This window comes from Ctenopharyngodon idella, chromosome 17 (genome assembly GCF_019924925.1).
Source record: "Ctenopharyngodon idella isolate HZGC_01 chromosome 17, HZGC01, whole genome shotgun sequence".
Classification (NCBI taxonomy): domain Eukaryota; kingdom Metazoa; phylum Chordata; class Actinopteri; order Cypriniformes; family Xenocyprididae; genus Ctenopharyngodon; species Ctenopharyngodon idella.
The window spans coordinates 20,603,936-20,628,789 of record NC_067236.1 but is presented as its reverse complement, the minus strand read 5'-3'; the positions used below and the strand labels follow the sequence as shown (position 1 = coordinate 20,628,789).

Here is a 24,854-nt window from a genome sequence, read left to right as displayed (position 1 = left end):
CGTGACAGATCGCTGTAGCGCATCAGATCAAGCGGATTGTGAACCGATCATTTTTTCCTACTAGTTCATTTATAACATCAAATAAACATGAATGAACATCAGAAGGAATCTTGTTTCAACCGCGGAAAGATGCCAATACACACCATTTTTCAAGTTCAAGTCCACCGACGTTAATCTACTAACTCCCCTGACTGCTTTGTCGGACATAACGGCGGATTCTGCATTATGATTGGTTAGATCGCCTATCAGTCAAACTTCTGGCGAAGATCGTGCTCATCATGGTGCGGCGCCCTCTAGTGGATCCTGCAAGTGGTCCCAGAACTTCCGCCGGCCCTGCATCCATCATAAAAGTAAACCATACAACTCCAGGGGGGATAATAAAGGCCTTCTGAAGCGAAGCGATGGGTTTTTGTAAGAAAAATATCCATATTTAAAACTTTAAACTATAATAACTAGCTTCTGGCAACAGCCGCACGCGACTTGCGTACAGCTGTTGCCGGAAGCCATTTATTATAGTATATGAATATAACTCTGTGTTAGTCTGAAAGAAGATAGTCATAGGATAGCTTGAGAGTGAGTAAATCATGGGATAATTTTCATTTTGGGGTGAACTATCCCTTTAAGTCTTGTTTTCTGAAAAATGTATCAATGTAGTGAGTTTATGCTTAAAACAAGAACAAATATTTGCCAGTGGAGTCAGAAAAATCATATTGTTTTCCCTTTGAATTGAGTTTATCTTTATCTCTCTCTCTCTCTCTCTCTCTCTCTCTCTCTCTCTATATATATATATATAATATAGCCAGCTCTATTAAATAATGCCAGAATCAAATTTTTAGGTGAATTGTTTTCAAAAAAAAAAAAGTTGCCGGCAAATTGCTGAAGACGCAAGCGCTTAAAAATGTTATTTGATAGTGCATGTGATTGCGGTCTAATTAGTTGAGCGCGAAGGGGAAATGTGAAGGGAGTAATTAGGCTTTGATGCCAAATTGTTGATGCAGCTTTCCCTGAAAATGTGAAGTTTGTTCCCCAGAGTGCACCTCAACCTGACACGCGTGGAATATCAACCGCGGCTGAACAAAGCTGCCTCACACGTGCATGTAAAGGTGTCTCCCTCCTCCTTAGGTATAAGTGGTTTGTCATGTTGCATTCTGCTCTGCGCATCTGAACAAGGGTGTTGCGGGTTTTATTTGCCTTCCCGTGACCTCCTTCTGTTTCTCTGCCCCTGTTGTGTTTTAGAAGCGCTTCTGCCAAGGTGCTGCTCATGTGAAATGAATGTTTATCAGTAAGTCTATTTAAGCGATGGTGACCGGCGATTTCTACAGGAGATGCACTGTTGGATGCGAGCTTGGCCCAGTGCCCGGACGCTCTTTACCACCCTCGCTGCATCACCCTGTATGTGAGATCGCATTAGGAGGGCGAAAACAAGACACTAAAAGCCCATCATGCAGTGCACGCAGCAGCCATCGAGGGTTGATAAAGAAATGCTGCTCGCTCGGGGTACCTGGAAATGGGCAGTAAAGTCTGACAGGTCAGACATCATGTGATGGCCTATTATTAAATGTTTGCGTCATGAAAAACAGTAAATTGCTTTGTTGCAGAGGTTGGGTTGTTATGCTTTAGGTTACGTGTAGTCCTTAAAGTCTGCTGGGCCATTAAAAAGAACATTTTTAAGATTCTGTTCAAAGAAAAACTGCTGTGCTTTTTGTCTTTTTTGGAGCTTGACATATTGCTCATTATGAACTGCCATTGGGAAAAGAGTGTAAAGGCCCGTTCACACCAGGAACAATAACTATATTAGCGTCCACACCAGTGCAGGATAATGTTTTGTTTATTATAAGCCCATGCTTACTTTTGTCGTCTGCTGCTAAATGTGCATGCTCTTTAAAACAGGATGGATTCTGATTGGCTGTCAATGTTTTATCGTTCATCTGCTGGAAAGAAATCATGCTAAAAGTGATTCCATCATTATTGTCCCTCTGTATCATTATCGTTATAGTAGTGGTGTGGACTCTGCTATTCTTTTACATTTTCAATGATTTTTTTCATAACTAAATATTTATCCTTAGTGTGAACGGGCCTATGGAAGCTTGTTTCCGCCACTGAATAAAAAATAAAAGAGGAAATTGTGACTTTTTATTTCACAAATTTTCACCTTTTTTTCTCACAATTAGAATTGCGAGATATAAAAAGTCACAATTGCATGATAAAGTCACAATTTTGAGATAAAAAGTCAGAATTGCGAGATATAAAGTCAGAATTTTTCCCCTCACAATTGCAAGTTTATATCTCACAATTCTAACTTTTTTCCTCACAATTCTGACTTTATAAGTTCGCAATTGCAAGTTTATATCTTGTAATTGACTTTTTCCTCACAATTCTGACTTTATATCTTGCAATTGCAAGTTTATCTCGTAATTCTGACTTTTTTTCTCGCAATTCTGACTTTATAACTCACAAATGCAAGTTTATATCTCGTAATTCTGACTTTATTTCTCATAATTCTGACTATATCTCACAATTCTGACTATATCTCGCAATTCTGACTTTATAACTCACAATTCTAACTTTATAACTCGCAATTGCAAGTTTATTTCTCGTAATTCTGACTTTTTTCCCTCGCAATTCTGACTTTATAACTCGCAATTTCAAGTTTATATCTCATAATTCTGAGAAAAAAAAAAGTCAGAACTGTGAGATAAAAAGTCACAATTATCTTAAATTGTTTTATTCCATGGTGGAAACAAGCTTCCATAAGCCTTAAAGATCCTTCTAAAATTCTATTTTAATCAACCAAGGATGATAATCATATATAGGCTAGTGATAAAATATCGTTCTAAATGTAAAAGAGTCACAACACCACAACTACAACAATAAATACAGAGAGGAACGATCACTGGAATCACTTTCAGAAAGATTTTTTTCCAGCTGATGAATGATAAAAACATTGACAGCCAATCAGAATCCATTCTGATTTAAGAGCAAAAATGTGTAATGCACGCTCAAGAAACAAAAAAGGTACGTTGATGTGTACGCAAATATAGTTGTCATTATAGTTATAGTTATTATACTTTATAGTTATCGTTCTTGGTGTGAACGGGTCTTAAAGCCTTTACAGATCAGGGGTGTGTTTCCCAAAATCATCGTAGGCCTATATGGTCGTAAGTTCCACTGAGTTGTGTTGGTAACAACAGAACCTGGCTATACCATAACATAGTTGGCTTTGGGAAACGCACCCCAGGCCAATAAAAAGAGCAAAGCATTTTGTCCACAAGAGTCGTCCGTTCTTATCAAGGAATCATAAATTAACGCTGCACAAATTAATCTTGTGTTAGACGAGCTTAAAGATGCTTTAATAATTCGAGCACTAAAGCTGTGCTGCTAATTTTCTTTTTATTGGCACTCTGCATTAAACTGCAGCATTTAATTACTCATTTCTAGTACGGCTGACTTTAACAGTACAGTGCAAACAATAATTAGGTCAATGGCACATTATTTTGGCCAGTGAACACCGAAATTGAAAGGGAAGTCTCTTAAACATCCTCTGGCAGTGTGTCTAGTTCTCCTTGCATTTCATAAATGCATGCAAGAAATCAATAATATTATTAAGAGAAACGAGGAATGTTATTGGCTTTAGTAAGAGAGTTAATGTTAGCACAGCTAAATACACATAGATGCATGTTACATGACTACAGTTTTGCATTTTTTCTTGTTTCATATACAGTATGTTCACAAATTTCTTTTGAAATGCATTTCATTTTTTGTTTTTTAATTCAAATCATAAAAAAATATAAAAATTGTTATTCAACTGTTATTAAAATTACAAAGTATTACAAGAAAGATTTGTTTTTCTTGTTTATGTAGCCTGTTTTATTTGCATTTGCAAAATAAATGCATAGAATTAGGTTTATATGTAAAACAAATATCTAACCCTAACCCAATGTTAGTAGTAGCCTATTTGCGTTGATGATATTAAATAAATAAATAAATAAATATTTTTCAGTCTTTTGGTGATATTCAAATGGGCCTATGTTCTGACATGCTCTGAAATAACCATATTTCAACCAAAAAGTAAATGTACAAAAGTAAAGCAAAAATCTACTTATCCAAACTGTTTTTCCCTAAATGAATACAATCAGTAGTCATAAACAGCATTTTATGTGTTACGAAAACATTTTACATGAAATATGACCTCAGTGATGATGATGCAACGACACGTTGAATCTTTTGAGTAAGTTTCCAAGCGATTCTCCCTTTCATTTATGCATGTTTTTTTTTGTAATTTTTGTATATTTTTCCTATTTTCATATTTGTTGTGAGATGTGTATGTTTGTACTAATGTTGTACATAATTGCATAAAAAAAAAAAAATCTTAGCGAGAGAAACAGTGAAATAAAGAGCCAACCGATTCATTGAAACGGACAGATTCACGGAAACGAATCAAACTTACCAAGTCAAACGCCATTTTGCTATTCAAGTACTGTAATGAAGTAAATAATAATAAAAAAAAAAACGTTGTTACTGTCCACCACTTAATATTCTGACATCTATTTGCTCTAAAATAATATTTCAACCAAAAAGACCATGCACAAAAGTAAAGCAAAGCAAAAATCTAATTTGCCAAACTGTTTTTCAATAAATTAACACAAGAAGGCTAGTCATAAACAGCATTTTATGTCTTACGAAAACATTCAAATGAAATACGATCTCTGATGACGCAAACGACACACACGTTGAATCTTTTGAGTGAGTTTCGAACCGATTCATTGAAACGTACGGAGCCCCGCACATGACATGCAAGAAAAAAAATTTAATCGTGCGCACAATTTACTAATTCGTTCCCTCGATTTACTAAATCGTACGCATGATTTACTAAAACGGATGTGCATGTGCATGATTTATAAATCGAGGGAACGAAATAGTAAATCGTGCGCACGTTTTAGTAAATCGAGGGAACGAATTAGTAAATCGTGCGCACGAATTAGTAAATCGAGGGAACGAAATAGTAAATCGTGCGCACGTTTTAGTAAATCGAGGGAACGAATTAGTAAATTGTGTGCACGAATTAGTAAATCAAGGGAACAAAATAGTAAATCGTGCGCACGTTTTAGTAAATTGAGGGAACGAAATAGTAAATCGTGTGCACAAATTAGTAAATCGAGGGAACGAAATAGTAAATCATGCGCACGTTTTAGTAAATCGAGGGAACGAATTAGTAAATCATGCGCACAAATTAGTAAATCGAGGGAACGAAATAGTAAATCGTGCGCACATTTTAGTAAATCGAGGGAACGAATTAGTAAATCGTGCGCACGAATTAGTAAATCGAGGGAACGAATTAGTAAATCGAGCGCACGATTAAGCCTACTATTTTTTTCCTGCATGTCATGTCCGGGGCTCCGTAGAAACGGACAGATTCGCGGAAATTAATCAAAAGGTGCATCCCAATTCGCGTACTTATGCACTATTCTATGACGTTTTTAAGTAGGCCTATAAATAGTTTCCAAAAAGGAAAAACAAAAAAAACAAAACGTTAAATACCCGGATGATGCACTAAATTAACGGGAAAAAACGAAGTGTGGAATGTTGGACACTTCATGCACTCAACTGTCGCAGCTTTAGCGGAGGGAAAGGGCTGTCAGACTCCGATGTTAAATAACAAAATAACCTTATACAATTCACGCACTACACGGATGAGTACATAGTGTATAGTGCGTCATTTGGGACGCAACAAAACTTACCAAGTCAAACGCCATTTTGCTACTCAAGTTTGAAACAGAGACGCTGTTGAAGCACCATGACAGGGAAGAATTGCATGAAAGGAACTATCCCAGTGTTTTTTAAACTTAGCCAAATAAATAGAGTATTGCAATCATCATTAATATCTTTAGGATGTTGCTTTATGCATCATAAAACATTCCGCGAATATATCGCCCAGCTGTAGTTGAGTGTTTAGAGTTCAGTCACTGATGGGTTAAACGAGCTCGAGCTGAAGGCGCATCATATCTGAGGCAGCAGGAGGAAACGCGCTCAACATTTGCGCTCCGATCCTCCAGCATTACGCGTCTCTTTCCAACTCACAGGAATAACCCACATCACTTCATCTCTGCGTGGATGTCTCTTTAAACCCCGAGCGCCTCCACACAGTCGCACTGATTTAGATTTGCAAAGAGCTGCTGATCTCCGGCAGGTCCATTTGGATGCTGGACCCCGGAGCCGCGTCCGCACGATGCCCGGCCATCACTGGATATAAATGACAGATCCAAGTGTGTGTGACTTCAGTGCACCGAACCAGAGGCTGCATGGGAGATGAACGCAGCCGCCAAACATCAGCCTGATCTGCTAGAGAGACCCGCCAGCCTCCTGGTACCAACATGGGTAAGACAACCAGATCCAGCTCAACTCAACTTAATGTGCTGACAGATCAGAACAGCCACTTGGTTAGGAGGCATAAGATCAGCTACTTTTTGGCTAGTGTGTATGCAAGGGAAAATGTGATAGAAATGCGTTTAGATTACTTGCTTTACTAACTTTGCTATGATTGAGATGACTGAGGTGAAGTGAAATCCAACACAATCGCATGGCAATTCAGAAGTATATATTTTTTGTTGTGGCTAATGAATTGTATAGCAGAGATTATATTTATTTAGGTGCTTCTATTATATTAGTAAAAAGAGATAAACTATTACTGGAGTCGAGGCAGTTTTTGTGTAAAGCTTTTATTTTCTTTTGAGTGACACCTTTTGTCATATGCATTTGAAAACATTTTTTGAGAATGACATTTCAGGTTATATGGTACTCAGTTGCATTATTACACATAAAAAGTGAGTAAGTACAACTGACAGGTGATATATCTTATACATTTGGTGCTTTGCAGATCTAAAATCAGCCGATCATTTTGTATTTGTACAATATCTCTGACATTTCTGAGCTCTCAGATTTACAGTATTAAAAGACTTTTAGACATATAGACTTTTCTTTGTCATGTTGTGGTGTTGTTTTTGGAATATATTGCCATTTATGCACTAAAATAAGGTGCAAAGTGAGTTCATAGCAGAGGTTTTAATGTAAATGAGGTGTGGGAGAAAGACGGACATACAATAATGAGCTATTAAAATATAATTTAAAATAACTGGGAAAGAATCTCATTATTGCTGCAGTATTGGTGATTAAAAAACTAACACTAAAACTATGCAGGATGCAATGTTGCATAATTGATAGAACAAATCATAGCAGATTTGAGGTGACAGTGTAATCTCAAGGCAGAATGAGTTTTTGTGCTATTGTTCCCATTTGCTGTATTCCTCTTTGTGGAGATAATGATGTGTGACAGTGTGGAGTAGCTTCATTCGCACTATTCTTGAGGTGTTCGGAGATGCCCTCTCAGAGGATTTTCTCAGCGAAAGCTTTGAAACTGCATTTAGAGATTGCTTTATTTGTTTTAACACGTTCTGTCCTATTTCTGCTGCCCATTTGTGGTGGACATGTTCTTCTTAATTGGTAAATGGAGTCTTGCCAGTTGCACTGAGGGACCTTTATCAGATTGGAGGGATTTTCGAAGGTATCAATAAATGCTGGCTCACTGCTTTTTGGTTTTGACGAGATTTTTGCCCCAAAATGGGCAGAGAATCTCTGTGAAAGAGATTGGGTGTCTGTAAGAACAGAAATCAATAGAGATATTTCCTTATAAATTTGTTCTTGAGCTCCATCCAGTACAGTAGCAGTTACTGAAATCATTCTATTGATATCTGCTCGGAAAGCGTCAAAGGCAGGTACAGTTATTAAGAGAGCAGAATGGTGTTACTTCATTACGAAACACAGCGCTGAAGCAAGAGGCGTAGCAGTTATTTCTCTTCTTCTTATGATGATGATGATTATTGTGCTTCAGTGGCAGTGGTGTTTGTATCTCAGAGGTGTGCAGATATGATTTAGGCTTCAACCTTTGGTCTGTCTAGAAGGTTTTACTGCTGATCTCTCTATGGTCATGTGATAAAGCAAGGTTTGCCATGTCTATATGACAAAGACAGCCAGATGTCCAATGCAAACCAGCCCCAAACTCAGACTATACCACTTACTGTACAAAGCACAGGTTTTAGTACTTATTATGTATTTTCAGCTTGCTTTTAGTTAATGTAGATGGCAATATTAAATTGTGCAAAGATTATAAACCGTCAAGCTCATAACTAGTGAGAAACCAGAACCCAAATATTGTATGTATGTTGTATTTTAAGGGTTGCTGGTATAATGTAAATGCATTCAGTGCCGTGCCGTGCTTTATTTCATGTTTTACCCATTTTCTACTGAAACAATTTTCCTGCTGATTCGCTTTCTCATAGAAAAGAAATGATGTAAATGTAATGATTTAAAACAAACATAGATAAATAATTGTGTAAATATATTAAATAACGTAAAAAAAAAAACTGCATACCTGCCATGAATACTTAAAAATACTAAAATATATGCATATTTTTTACTTTTATTTACTTGCATAGAATTAAGTAAAAGTAATAGTATGCATTAAGTCAAACTATCAAACCTTGCAATACAGCATGTATGCATATTTTGCAATATAATTAATATTGCTTGATTTGATAGCATGTTATTACTTATATTGCATATTATTATAAGTGAATATCAGTGAAAATATGCATACATATTGCAAGGTTTGACAAAACATACTATGTATGCATATTTTTTACTGTCATCAACTTATATAATATGCAGTATAACCTAAGTAATAGTATGCTTTGTCAAACAATCAAACCTGGCAGTACAGCATGTGTGTATTTTTTTTTTCTTTACTGTTATTTACTTATATATTATGCTACATAAGTAATATTGCAAGGTTTGACAAAGCATACTATTACTTATATTTCATATTATTATAAGTAAATAATGCATATTTGTTGCAAAGTTTGACAAAACTTATGAATAAAATACATATTTTTACTGTTATTAACTTGTATAATATGCAATACAAGTAATAGTATGCTTTGTCAAACCATCAAACCTTGCAATATGTATGCATATATTACTGTTACTTATACTGTATAATATGCAACACGTATTGCAAGGTTTGACAATACATACTGTATTACTTATTACATATTTAAATAGCAGTAAAAATGCATACATGTTGCAAGGTTTGACAAAAAATACTATGTATGCATATTTTTACTGTTATTAAGTTATATAATATGCAATATAAGTAATAGTATGCTTTGTCAAACCATCAAACCTGGCAGTACAGCATGTGTGGATATTTTTTTTTACTGTTATTTACTTATATAATATGCAATACAAGTAATAGTATGCTTTGTCAAACCATCAAACCTTGCGATATGTATGCATATACTGTTTGCTTTTATTTACTTATACTGTATAATATGCAACATGCATTGCAAGTTTTGACAATACATACTATTACTTATTGCATAATAAATAAGTAAATAGCAGTAAAAATGCATACATGTTGCAAGGTTTGACAAAACATACTATGTATGCATATTTTTACTGTTATTTACTTATGTAATGTGCAACATGAGTAATATTGCAAGGTTTGACAAAGCAAACTATTACTTACATTGGATATAATAACAGTAAAAATATGCACACGTATTGCAAAATTTGACAAAACATACTGTTTTAATGCATATTTTTACTGTTATTAACTTATACTGTATAATATGCAACACGTATTGCAAGGTTTGGCAATACATACTATTACTTATTGCATATTGTATAATTTAATAGCAGTAAAAATGCATACATGTTGCAAGGTTTGACAAAACATACTATGTATGCATATTTTTAATGTTATCCACTTATATAATATGCAATGCAAGTAATAGTATGCTTTGTCAAACCATCAAACCTGGCAATACTGCATGTATGCATATTTTTTTACTGTTATTTACTTATATAAAATGCAATATAAGTGCAGGTGCATCTCAATAAATTAGAATGTCGTGGAAAAGTTAATTTATTTCAGTAATTCAACTCAAATTGTGGAACTCGTGTATTAAATAAATTCAATGCACACAGACTGAAGTACTTTAAGTCTTTGGTTCTTTTAATTGTGATGATTTTGGCTCACATTTAACAAAAACCCACCAATTCACTCAAAAAATTAGAATACTTCATAAGATCAATAAAAAAAAAAGGTATTTTAAACAGAAATGTCAGACTTCTGAAAAGTATGTTCATTTATATGCACTCAATACTTGGTTGGGCTTCCTTTTGCATGAATTACTGCATCAATGCGGCGTGGCATGGAGGCGATCAGCCTGTGGCACTGCTCAGGTGTAATGGAAGCCCAGGTTGCTTTGATAGCGGCCTTCAGGTCATCTGCATTGTTGGGTCTGGTGTCTCATCTTCCTCTTGACAATACCCCATAGATTCTTTATGGGGTTCAGGTCAGGTGAGTTTGCTGGCCAATGAAGCACAGTAACACCATGGTCACTGAACCAGCTTTTGGTACCTTTGGCAGTGTGGGCAGGTGCTAAATCCTGCTGGAAAATGAAATCAGCATCTCCATAAAGCTTGTCAGCAGAAGGAAGCATGAAGTGCTCTAAAATTTCCTGGTAGATGGCTGCGTTGACTGTGGACTTCAGAAAACACAGTGGACCAACACCAGCAGATGACATGGCACCCCAAATCATCACTGACTGTGGAAACTTTACACTGGACTTCAAGCAACATGGTTTCTGTGCCTCTCCACTCTTCCTTCAGACTCTGGGACCTTGATTTCCAAATGAAATGCAAAATTTACTTTCATCTGAAAAGAGGACTTTGGACCACTGAGCAACAGTCCAGTTCTTCTTCTCCTTAGCCCAGGTAAGACGCTTCTGACGTTGTCTTTGGTTCAGAAGTGGCTTGGTACGTGGAGTATGACAGTTGTAGCCCATTTCCTGAAGACGTCTGTGTGTGGTGGCTCTTGATGCACTGACTCCAGCTTCAGTCCATTCCTTTTGAAGTTCTCCTAAGTTCTTAATTCGGCTTCGCCTGACAATCTTCTCAAGCCTGCGGTCATTCCTTTCATTTGTACACCTTTTCCTACCACACTTTCTCCTTCCAGTCAACTTTCCATGAATATGCTTTGGCACAGCACTCTGCGAACAGCCAGCTCTTTCAGCAGTGACCCTCTGTGGCTTACCCTCATTGTAGAGGGTCTTGATGATCGTCTTCTGGACAACTGTCCAGTCAGCAGACTTCCCCATGATTGCTGTTGGGATTACTGACCTAAACCCAGTATTTATACCCTGAGGATGGTAATTTAATAGAACTTGAAATTAAATATTCTAATAATTTGAGATACTGATTTTTTTTATTTTGATGAGCAGCAAGCTGTAATCATCCAAATGAAAACAAAAAAGTCTGGAAATATTGTACTTTATGACTAATAAATCTAGAATATATTTAAGTTTTACTTTTTGAATTAAATTACAGAAAAAAAAGAACTTTTTCATGATATTCTAATCTATTGAGATGTACTTGTAATATTGCAAGGTTTGACAACACACACTGTTACTTATATTGCTTATTATAAGTAAATAACAGTAAAAATATGCATACATATTGCAAGAGTTGACAAAACATACTATGTATGCATATTTTTACTGTTATTTACTTGTATGCATATTATATAAGTAAATAACAGTAAAATATGCATACATGCGGTATTGCAAGGTTTGATAGTTTGAAATAAAGCATGCTATATGTATGCATATTTCTACTGTTATTTATATAATACAGAATATAATAGTAGTATGCTGTCAAATCATCAAACATTGAAATTGCATATTTTTACTGTTATTTATTATGCAATGAATATAAGTAATAGAATGCTTTTTGTCAAACCATCAAACCATAAGCTAAAACAGTGTAAATTTAGTCCAAATCCATGCAAAAACTGCAGACTTGGCATCTCTGGAAGCAGTGCTGTGTATAAACTGTATCGATGTATTCATAGCAGATGTCAATTTCAGATTAACTTGTGTAACTGCTAACAGAACAAACGATGACTCTCACATGTGTACTTGTGCAGATGGCCGTGTAAGCACACTAATCTGGCTCTTATTTATATTTGTGAGATTTGATTCAGACCCAACTCACACGTGTCTCTAGAAACACTGCTGGAAAGTTCTTGTGTGCTTGTCTTTGGGATTTGGAGGCTTTGCTAGTGCGCCCTACGGAGGCTGTGATTGGCACATGAATGTTATAACCTTAAAAGTCACAAATCTTTTATTCATGTTCTGCAAGACCAGATTCAAGGTTTTGTAGTCTGATAGCTGAAGTTGCAGCTGTTTTTCTAACAGGTTTAGGTGTGGGGTTGCTTCATAGTCAAACAGCAGGCCTCTACTGGTATTCATAAACCTTGGTATTAAAATTCAGGTTTTGACATTTTTAAGAAAAATGAGAGTGAGTTTTGTCAGTGCAAAACTTGCTGCTGTGTTGTGGGTGTTTGCCGTAGCATTGCTACAGTAAGTGCCATGAGAGGTTGTTAGTTAGTTGCTATGTGGTTGCTACGGTGTTTTGTGTTGTCACTGACTGACTTGTGTAAAAAGAGTCTCTTGTGATCTTCTGGTCTCTAGATACGGCTCGGGTGAAAATGGTGTGTCTGATTACTTAGTAAAATAACAGCACACCTCGCCTCAACAACACACAATTTGAGGAACCTCACAAGTCTGCTGCAGGACGAGGTTTAACCCTATAAAGCCTACTGTATCTGACTGAATACGCAGATTTCTAAGGTCCTCTAAATGATCAACATGATCAATACTTTGCTGAAAAACCTGTTGCACACAATCTCTTACAGTCCTTCTGTCGTCTGATTGGTAGTTTAGACTTTTATAAGTTAAAAGTCTTTTTTTTTAGTATAATTGTACAAACGTCCATCTTCAGCTTGTGGTTCACGTGTCTTTGCTGTGAGAATAAAGTGAGAATAACTTTAATATTGTTAGTAATATTTCAAGATGAACACTTACTGGACTGAACTTGATTATCTATACATCATTTGTCAGAAAATCATGTTCAAATGTGAGTCTTAAAGGGTTAGTTCACCCAAAAATGAAATTTCTGTCATTTATTACTCACCCTCATGTCGTTCCACACTCGTAAGACCTTCGTTCATCTTCAGAACACAAATTAAGATATTTTTGATAAGACCTGATGGCTCAGTGAGGCCTCCATTGACAGCAAGATAATACTTTCAGTGCCCAGAAAGCTACTAAAGACTAATATTTAAAACAGTTTATGTGACTACAGTGGTTCAACCTTAATGTTATGAAGTGACGAGAATACTTTTTGTGCGCCAAAAAAACAAAAAAACGACTTTATTCAACAATATCTAGTGATGGGCGATTTCAAAACACTGCTTCATGAAGCTTTACGAATCTTTTGTTTCGAATCAGTGGTTTGGAGTGTTTATCAAACTGCTAAAGTCACTTGAACCCTTGAAATTTCGAAACACTTATGATGCAACGAAGCCTTGTTTACTGAAATCATGTGACTTTGGCAGTTTGATACATGCTCCAAACCACTGATTCGAAACACAAGATTTGTAAAGCTTCGAAGCTTCATGAAGCAGTGTTTTGAAATCGTCCATCACTAGATTTTGTTGAATAAATTTTTGAATTTTTTTTGGCGCACAAAAAGTATTCTCATCGCTTCATAACATTAAGGTGGAACCACTGTAGTCACATGAACTGTTTTAAAACTACAGATCATAAAACTAAGCATTTAAATGTCTTACTAAAAGATATTATTGGCAGATATAGAGTGGCGACTGATATTTATATGCATTTTATGTAAGTATTGTGTTATAAAGGTCTCATTGATTTACATTACAATCAGAATTTCATCTCATTTTTTGTCCATATAAATATCTGCATCTGCACCAAATTGCATATTTTTGCTCAGTTTGGGCCTCTGAATAACATTGAGCTGTTTTGCCCTTCATATTCTCACTATATCATACTATATGAGCCATAAAAGCCTGATGTATGAAATATGATGCTCAAAAACACACATTTAAAACTTTTTTTAGATTTTGTCCAAAGGTTCAATAAATGGTTCCATTTGAAAAAAAATAAAATAAAAATAATTATTTCATATGTCATGTTTTAAGGTTTAATACTAGGTTTCACAAGCGCCACTAATAATTACGTTCTGAACATAATGAATTTGATGCACAGCATTTCGCCATTTTCAGCTCTGCCGGAACACAAATCTATTGCGATTCGTCCCTGGGGCCGCGGTGATTTACTTCCAGCGTGACATGACAGATTGTAATAGAGTCACAGCCGGGCAATTAGTCAACCTTAATATAAAACTGCATGTGACCTGTTGGGTGTCGTCTTTATCTGCGAATCGCCATAGCAGCGTTTAATATCTTTCTCTTTGACTACATGTTTGGCTTTTAAATGATCAGCCGTTATTCTTGAAACACCCTATTAATACTGTCCTGATATGTTTACTCACCCTGTAAAAAGACAGCTCTTTTCCACCACGTCTTTGTCACCGAGCCCAGCCTTGCCTTTTCATTTCCATTTTGATTCACGACAGGTATGAATTTTAATGAGCTCCATTTCACATTTGGAAACTTACCTCGATGATTGCCATTTTTTAGAAAAAAGTGAGGATGCCGGGAACGCTGATTGTGAGATAATCAAGGATGTGCGTTTTATTAATCTGGTTTCATTAATTAGTTATTGGTGCAGAATTGGTCATATGAAATATTGAGCTACATGCTGAAATTGGCTTTGACCTTTACTGATAATACTTACCGTGCTGAAGCATTGGGTGCACAGAATTATGTTTTTCCATACTGTGTGTGGGCAGTGAGTATTTCCATAATAACACAAAGGGTTAGAAAACAAAGACAAAGCCTTTATTTCCTGCTGTTTCAAAATACTGAGATTTTATACTTTAGTTGAAGAGGATTCTGCCAATTTAGCTTCACTGTGTGGCCAAAAACATATTTGAGGGAAAGTATAATTGTATTTACACTACCGTTTAAAAGTTTAGGTCTGTAGGATTTCATTTTCTTTTGAAGAAAAGTATATTTTTATTCAGTGAGGCTGCATTAAATTGATCAAAAGTGACAGTGAAGACATTTATAATGTTACAAAAGATTCTATTTAAAGGGTCCCTTGGTTATGATTTGACTTTTTTAACTTTAGTTAGTGTGTAATATTGCTGTCTGAGCATAAACAACATCTGCAAAGTTACGACGCTCGAAGTTCAATGCAAAGGAAGATATTTTCTTTTACAGAATTCACTGTTTAAGGACTTCAACAAACAGCTGGTAGGAACTACAACAAGCTTCTTCCTGGGTTAGTGACATCACAAACCCTAACATTTACATAAACCCCGCCCCCGAGAACACACAACAAAGGGGGTGAGGCCATGTTGGGCTGCTTTAGTGAAGAGGAAGAGTTGTTGTAGTAGAGTGTTGTTGTCATGCCGTCATTTTACTGCTTCACAAACGAGGGTCAATTCAACACAAAATATTAACATGACGGCACATGCTAGTTGATGAGTTGAATCAACTCCACAGCAACGACATAAATTTATCCACTAACCATTCAGAAACGTCCAGTTTCATTCTAAAAGTTGTAACTTCTTCCTGAGTCTCTCCATCAGTGTCGACTCCGGTTTGAACAATGTAAGACTGAACACCGTTACTGACAATCCTCATTTTGGCTGCGTGAGATTCTCCAGCTTTGTTGTTGTTGTTGAGCAACCAAAGCACGAGCTGTTAAAGCTCCGCCCTCTTCTGGAAACCGGACCTGTTAACCACTTTTTGAGCATAGACCTGAAACTTAATTTTCCAACTTAAACTGTCATAAATCTTGAATGCTTTGGAGCATATTTTTGACCGCAAACAATACAAGTGACAATTTTTTTTTTTCAGGACCATTTAATCATTTCAAATCATGTCCATGATTGTGTGTGTGTGTGTGCGTGTGTGTGTGTGTGTGTGTGTTTGTGAGCGTTTTTGTGATTTATGAGGACACAAATTTGTATAATGCCATGGGTATAACACTGGTATTACGACGTGAAATATGAGACATGAAATATAAGGACATATCATGAGTCCTCATATTTAAAATAGTTTTAAAAACATACTAAACAATGTTTTATTAAAAATGTAAAAAATGCAGACAGTTTTCTGTGATGGGTAGGTTTAGGGGTAGTCACTAAGATAGCGAAACAAACCTGTGTGTGTGTGTGTGTGTGTGTGTGTGTGTGTGTGTGTGTGTGTGTGTGTCCACATAGCAAGTGTCAAAACCTTTACCAAGATTCATACCATTCTGATGAAGTAAAAAAATTCTTTAAAAAACTTAAATTGTTTTGGTCAAAAATGACTGAACAGCACCAGAGGGTTAAGTAGCAAAAACTGTTTTCAACATTGTTAATATGAGACATTATTAATAATTGAGCAGCAAATCAGCATATTAGAATGATTTCTGAAGGATCATGTGACACTGAAGACTGGAGTAATGATGCTGAAAATTCAGCTTTGATCACAGGAATAAATTACATTTTACTATATATTCACATCGAAAACAGTTATTTCAACTTGTAATAATATTCCACTGTTTTTACTGTACTTTTGATCAAATAAATGCAGCCTTGTTGAGCTGAAGAGACTTCTTTCAGAAACATTAAAAATCTTACTAACTTTTGAATGGTGGTGTATTTAAAATTAAATGTTTTCTTGGCATTTTTTTTTAAGTGGATTGATAGATTTACTCGTTTCAGTAAGTGAAATGCACAGACTCTTACTGTCCCCACTGACACAGTTACTTGAAATTGTTCAACGTGAAACAGTTAATTTTATAGTAGTAGCAGTTGAGTCCACCTTCAGCTGTGTCTTTTAATGAAAGCGTTTTGCTTTAGGTGAGTGACTGTGTTTTGCTGACTGATGAGAGACATCTCTTCACAAGGACGAATGACCATATTGTGTCCGAATACACTGAAACAGATGCCATTGGCTATAAGAGTTTAGCTGGGAGTGTAATTTGATGGGCTTTGTAAGCTCAGTTCAATGGACAAAAAGATGAAAAAAGTCAAAAGATGTACTTTGGAGATCTAAATGAAATTGTAGGGAATAAAAAAAAACATCATTTTCAAATAAGAAAAGTACAGGGATTCAGAATAATACTTGAGTAAAGTAAAAAGGCCTCTAAATAATTTATTTATATATTTGACAGATGATTTTATTTAAAGTGACTTGAAATGTGGATTTTCATCAGTACATGTGTTTCCTGGGATTTGAACTCATGACCTCACTATTGCTATCACCATGTTTTCACATACATGTAGAAAAAAGTCATGATAAACACTGTGAGTCTGTCCAAACTTTTGACTAGTATTGCATGAAGAAAAAAAAAAAAAAAAGAAAAGAAAAAAGTCGCTGTTTAGATTGAAAATTGGCAAATGCCTAAAGGATTAGTTCACTTCAGAATTAAAATTTCCTGATAATTTACTCACCCCCATGTCATCCAAGGTGTTTGTCTTTCTTTCTTCAGTGGGAAAGAAATGAAGGTTTTTTAAGATAAATATTCCAGGATTTTTCTCCATATTGTGGACTTCAACAGTTACCAACAGGTTGAAGGTCCAAATGTCAGTTTCAGTGCAGCTTCAAAGATCTCTACATGATCCCAGATGAGGAATAAGGGTCTTATCTAGAGAAACAATCTGTCATTTTCTAAAATGAATAAAAATGATATACTTTTTAACCACAAATGCTCGTCTTGCACTGCTCTGCGATGCGCCATGCTAGGGCTGGACGATATGACCTAAAATCAAAATCTTGATTAATTGAACATTTTACCTTGATTATGATTAATGAACGATTTTTTTTTTTTTTTTTTTGCTTTTTTTTCTCCCTTTTAGTTAACTGACATGGTTTGTACTATAAATATGCTTATTAAAGGTGGGATAATTTTTCCTAATGAAAGAGTGCTCCGACATAACAGCTCACTTTCAGCAGTTACTTTATATATGGTGCGTAACATTTCTTACAGATTTCTGCTCGTTGTAAATCAGATACAGATGTTGACTCGGCGTTTGAGTTCGCCTCTGTGTTGCTTCCATGCCGCTGACTGGATGGGGCGGAGTCACGTGACTACACACGCGGTAGTATGTTTTTAAGGGGAAAGTATTAACAGGATTAAAAAAACGAAATAACCGACATGGGAAAATTACGTCAGTTAGAGGTTCCGAATTTCGGTTTCGATTACTTTTCGATTAATCGTCCAGCCCTACACCATGCATTACGTAATCACGTTGGAAAGGTCACGCGTGACGTAGGCGGAAGTACCGATCCAGTGTTTACAAAGCGATTGTGCAAAGATTAAGTCAAACGGCCTTTACAAAAAAAGGTAAAACAATGATGTTGGACGATTTTGAAGTTGGAGGAGAAAATGTTGGAGTTTTTCGCACTACCGCGGTACTTCCGCCTACGTCACGCGTGACCTTTCCAACATGATTACATAATGTGTGGCGCATCGCAGAGCAGTGCTAGACGAGCATTTGTGGTTTAAAAAGTATATACATTTTTATTCTTTCTAAAAATCAGATTTCACTGCAAAAAGACACATTTGTACAATTACACTGAAAGACCTTTTACTTGCTAAAAGAGTATAAAGTATCAATCAGATGACAGAAGGACTATAGGAGATTCTGTGCAACAGGTTTTTCAGATTATGTTGATTATTAAGAAACCTTAGACATTCATGTGTCAAATATGATACAGTAGGCTTTAAAGGGTTAAATATGTTGCAAATGCTGTTTCAGCTCGACTTGTTCTCCTGGTTAAGCGCATCTTCTCACTGTGCTGCTATAGTTGATGTTCAGAAGAGTAAATAATGATTATGGATCACTCAGCTTCACTCTCCTGCTCAGACTCCAGCTGCTTGAAAGATTTCTGGCTGATACGGTAACTAGTGTCTTCAACAACGTGGGTGAGATTCCCTGCCGATGAGAATCTATTGAATTTATTATAGCCTGCAGCCTCACGGTGGCCATCAGGGTAATTTGATTGATCTGTGCATCGACCGCTGCCACTTTCCAGATCATCTGAACGGCTGCTCTGTGGCACACTCACAGCGCTCACTTTAACCTGAATTCTGTGATTGGCACGTCTTTGATATCTGAGGAGTCAGGACACACCACACTACAAAAAAATTATTTTCCTATTTAGTATTTTTGTCTTGTTTTCCAGTGCAAATATCTAAACATTCTTAAATCAAGATACAAAACAAAATGACAAGATATTAAGTCTGTAAAATGTATCAAAATTGAGTTCATGATTTTACAAGGTCTTGATGTTGTTTTTGGGCTCTACTAGAACAGGTTTTCATGCTTGAATGTTGATTATTTTCCTCATATTCTCCATGAGTAACGCTCTGTTTAGTTCCTGTCTCTATGAAGCCCCTCCTTCTGAAAGCACAATTTGCTCTGATTGGTTGGCTGAAGTCCTGGAGGTCATATGCGAAGGTGCGGAGAGCTGCTAAGGTCGAAGGGTAGTATGAGAAAAGAAATCAAACCAAGCTGCAGTACATAAAGAACCCTTGTTTGTATCATGAGCCTTAAAATCTCTTTGTGATTGGCAGATTGTCTACAAGTTTAGCACAGCTGTCACCTCAACCCTGTCACCTTTAAATAAATGTTTTCAGTCTCCTACGAAGACAACCTGCCATTGCTAGATTAACCAGACAGTTGATTTGTCCTTTCATTAGCACTGATCCAAAGCCTAGATAGCTGCCTTCTATGGGAGTATCTCAATGTAACTAGTGACGACTTGGAATGTTCTATATACAACATGATTTTAGAATGTTGGTAAGTCTTCGATTTAAAAATTTGATCAATACTTTCCAGTATTGAATGAAATTCAGTTTCTCTTACTTCATCTGTAATGCTGGATTTCTTTCTTTTTTTTAACAGAGCTTGTTGCAATGCATTATGACAGTGGTCGGGAACCTATGGCTTGTTCTTTACAAGCTGGCTCTTTGACAAAAATCATGTAGCTCACCACTGTAAACCCTAACACTCAAAATAATTCATTGGTTTGAGGAGGACAAACTTAAATTAAACAAATTAGTCAAATTAACTTTTATGAGTATTTAGCACTTTCTTTTTTCTTTCAGGTTCACAGAACTGATATATTTTAAGTAAACTGAACTGTTTCAATGTTTTGAGATTTATGAACTTATTTCTTGCTTTGCCCATGACACTCTAATGGTAAAGTGAATTCTAAAATTAAGTGTTATATAATGTTTTGTTTATGTGCAAGATTAAGATGATAAGTGGGAGATTTAGTAGTGATTAATGTTTTGTTATGCTAATTTAAAAGAGTTTCTGTTAATGTGGGTTTTTGGAGAGTTATCATCATGGTGACAAGTGGTGTATGGTTTGAGAGCAAGTAAGTTAAATGCTTTATATTGCTGTACTCATTCAGCAAGTGCTATGTTAACATGTTAGCAAGTTAGCATTTTCTGAATTAGCTTGTTATAGCTAGCTAAGTTTACACTAATAAAAATGTTTACATTGAGATTACATGATAATTTTAAGTTAAATGTATGAATTAGTGTACTTAAATATTTCAAGGTAAGAATAATTAAAATGTATGAGTACAAAATAAAAATCTGCCAGTTCTGCTTGCTTAAACTTTGAATTTCTTAACTTGAAAAATTTGAGGCAATTTGTCTCAAATTTTTTGAGTTTTGCCAACTTAATTGGGTTTACAGTGCAGGTTTCTCACTCTTTATCAGCAAATGATCGATTAAAAAAATGGACACATCAGATCAGCTTTCTGCAGAATTCCTTCTGCATGCAATTCTGTTGTTGTCCAGCCTACAGAAGTTATTGAACTGTTTGTTAATAAACTGGTGCTGTTTGGTCATTTTTGGCCGAAAAATTTAATGTTTTGGTTTTTTAGGATTTTTTACTTCATCGGAGTGGTACAAAATTTGGTAAAAGTTTTGGCACTTGCTGTGTGAACAAACACACACACACAAAAAAAACCATGGACATGATTTGAAAAGGTTAAATGGTCCTGAAAAAAAGTCACACTTGTATTGTTCGCGGCCAAGAAATGAGCAAATGAAATCTTACTGAAAGCTCATTTTTTGAGATTTCAGCCTTAAATTTGGAACACAACTTGTTTAGATTTATGGCTTTGAATTTCTCACAGTTTGAACAAAATATGTTTTGGAAAATATGTATTTCATTCTAAAATTTAAATATAGTATTTTTTTTTTGCATTTTTCATAATAATACATTTAAACTTCTATAACTTTTTTTAAGTTTCACTTTTTTTAAAACTTTTTTTCACATCAGCAATAATCTAAGGATAGAAGGGACTTTGTGCTTTGGAACTTTGCAGAGTTTTTTCATGCTTTACACCTGGTCACTTCATGCGTTTTCTCTGATCGGATAGCTATCGTGAAAAGACCAGGTCTAAATGCCCTCCGAAACATATTTGAGACGGATAAAAATCCGATCACTCAAACCACTTCAGGAGGTGGTCTGGGATGCATTCCAGTCAAAACTGAACTAGTCTAAATGCATCTGGTTGTTGAAACCACATATGTAAAATTTTACTCCTCCCCAAAATGCTAAAAGCCGACGCACAAACTGCCGCAAATCAAACTGAAAGTAAATCGCAGACGCTCAAAACACAATCATCTTCATTCAAAGTAATGAGACTGAATGATCTTACCAGTGCTGTTGCTGCGCTCTCTCCTATTGCAGTCTTTGATTTTGAAATTAGCTTATGATCAATAAAATGCAGCTCATATTTGTTGCTTTCGGTGACGTGAACTCCATGAAATCTGCATATAGCGCGGGAATTGAAGATCAGATTTATATCCGTTTTGCGGAGACACATTTATGTGGCCAAGTGTAAATGTAATAGTTTTGATAAATCAGATAGCTATCCGATCAGAGAAAACGCACGAAGTGACCAGGTGTAAACAGGCCCAAAGAAAGATGAACATGTCCTCTTTAAAACAAGAACAAAGATGGGATCAGAAAAATCACCTTAATTCAAAGGGAAATCAAGATTATTTTTCTGACCCCATTGGCAGATATTTGTTCTTGTTTTAGGCATAAACTCACTACATTTTGGTCCATTTTGTTTTTCAGAAAACAAGACTTAATATCTTGTCATTTTGCTCTCAAGAAAGTTTAGATATTTGTACAGCAAAATGACAAAAATACTTAGAAAGAAAATATTTTTTTGCAGTGCAGTTACTGTAATTGTTGTGCGGCTAATTCAATTCAGATATTTCCCTTTCAAATGCAGACTTTAAATCTTCAGGCAAAAGTGTATATATCGACTATTGCGCCCGTCCTGTTGTCTGGGGAAAAGACAATATCCGTGTCTGTGCGTTCCAGCCCTGGAGCGGTGTAACATTATCGGCTGTGATCTGATCTCCAGACAGCAGTTGACCTTCATTCTTCTTCTAATTATTATCTTGATTGAAGCAGTCCAGTGGCGCTCTCGTCCGCCTTTGTAGTGAATTCAAATTAGAGGCAATATTTCACAATTACAACGGCAAACACTTAAAAGTAATCATTGTTTGAAGCAGATAATTGACCTTAAAGGCATTTAAACTCACAGATCTAACGAATCTAGTTTTTGAAACTTGATAAGGTCATTTTCAGACAGGAGTAGATAGGGGTGGGCGGCATGACTAAAATCTTATATCATGCTATGAGTAATTCTGGACTGTGGTGAAGGTATGCATCACAATACAAGAGTTGAAATTCTATGAAAATGATTAATGTTAAGTAACCATGTGGAAATTGTTGTTTTGATCATTTTATCTTTTGTTTTGCATCAAACAAGTTCAGAAAATACAAAGAAAAAAAAGTAATTTAAAGTGATTAAAGTTTAAATGTAAAGGTAATTTTCAAAATAGTACATTCAAAATAGTTTTGCTAGAGTGTGTGATTATTAATGTGTCTTTTATTCTGTTTATTCTCGTGTGTCTTTTAGTCTATTTCTTCTCATGTTTCCTTTTTGCAATTTTATAAAAGCTTTTTTTTATCACAGTATAGATTGGCATCTCGTTTATGACTTATTGCTTTCTTAAATGGTCCACTGGATGTGAAAAGCGTCTTCAGATGGTTTCTGCTCTGAGTTGGTTCTTTTAAAAGTTTGACACCCTTTGAAGTTCTTCCTTGTCTTCTTTGGGAAGAGTTCCATTCTGTATTTTCTCCATGTTTCTTGTCCCTCACACACGACATACTGTACCACAGAATCTCATTAATGCCATTGCATGCTATATACTGTTATATAGCCAGCTCCAGTCTCTATGGGAATTATTCTAGAAGTTACAAAAGCAAGTCTGCGCTTGATCACTGATTTCAAACAGACATGCATTTCTCCTGGGTTATTCCTGATTCCAGATGGCCTTCGGTGTAGAAAACATGAAACCAACAACACAGGCAAAATATTAAAATGCATCTCCAGCGTAGCCTTCCTATTGACGTCACATTTATTCATATTATATCATGCTGAGTGTTAGGTAGTTTTTCGCTGTGATAGTCTCCTTTAGCTAGGCACTATTCAATGGCGGGGAAGTGTTGTCTCACAAATGAAGGAAAATTCTGTCAATGGCAGGGAAGCGTTGTCTCACAAATGACTGTAAATTCCACCAATGGCGGGGAAGTGTTGTCTCATAAATGGCGGAAAGTTCCGTCAATGGTGGGGAAGCATTGTCTCACCAATGGCGGAAAGTTCCGTCAATGGCAGGGAAATGCTGTCTCACAAATGATGGAAAATTCAGCCAATGGCGGGAAAGCGTTGTCTCACAAATGATGGAAAATTCCACCAATGGCGAGGAAGCGTTGTCTTACAAATGACTGAAAATTCTTTCAATGGCGGGAAAGCGTTGTCTCATAAATGACGGAAAATTCCGCCAATGGTGGGGAAGCGTTGTCTCACAAATGACGGAAAATTCCGCCAATGGCAGGGAAGCATTGTCTCATAAATGGTGGAAAGTCAATGGTGGGGAAAGAATTAAATAGTGTGATATCATATATATATCTAACATATCAGCATTGGCCATAAGAAAAAACAACAACAAAAAAAAAAAACAATATTGGTTGACCACTAGTGAAAAGTACTATACAAAATAGCTGTTTGCATTTGCTGAAGGAAATGTGATTGCTGTTTGTCTGTGTAAGGTGATACTGTTTGGCATTTCATGAGTTTTGGCTGGAGAAATTATATTTTTCCCATGGGCCGTGATGCAGAGGTGACCCTTAGCCAGATCCTTCGGCCAAATCTGGATTTCAGTCCCCTTCCAAACCATCAAGCCGTGACTACCACAGTTGTGGCCTTGAGCGAAGCATCTAAGCCCAGATTTCTCCAGAGAATTTCTGCCTGAGAATTAAGGCATTCCCATGTACATGTGTATAAATAGCAAAAAACTCACCTTTACAGAAGCTTGAGCGCGTGCAGTGGCAGAGAGGGCTCAGTCTATAACTCCAAACTTTGATTAATTATCCTCTCCCTGTAGAGCTAACGGGAGACTCACTTGACCTACATCCCGGTGTCTCCAGGGAGAATGGGTTTAGGTGCCAGAGAGAGAACTAGGCCAGTACAGAGAGATGGTGGGTCCGTCAGAACCAGAGTCATCGTCACAGGATACACACATGCATGGCGCAAACTAAACAATGGTTTTGCAGTTCAGTCGCTAATATAATATATACACTCACTGGCCACTTTATTAGGTACACCTTGCTAGTGCCAGGTTGGACCCCTTTTGCCTTCAGAACTGCCTCTGTTATGCCCGTTTTCACAAGATGTAATATAAGTTTCTGGTGTTCCCCAG

At 36.2% G+C, this 24,854-nt stretch overlaps 1 protein-coding gene across 1 annotated transcript in view; it reads left to right on the top strand.

Annotated features, from left to right (window-relative positions):
• The first annotated feature begins 5,840 nt into the window (after positions 1-5,840).
• sntg2 (syntrophin, gamma 2) overlaps positions 5,841-24,854 on the top strand; it is an 83,328-nt gene continuing 64,314 nt past the window's right edge. The window contains exon 1 of the mRNA XM_051867077.1: positions 5,841-6,375. Coding sequence (XP_051723037.1) covers positions 6,307-6,375 — 69 coding nt within the window. The 5' untranslated portion in view covers positions 5,841-6,306. The remainder of the gene's footprint in view (positions 6,376-24,854) is intronic.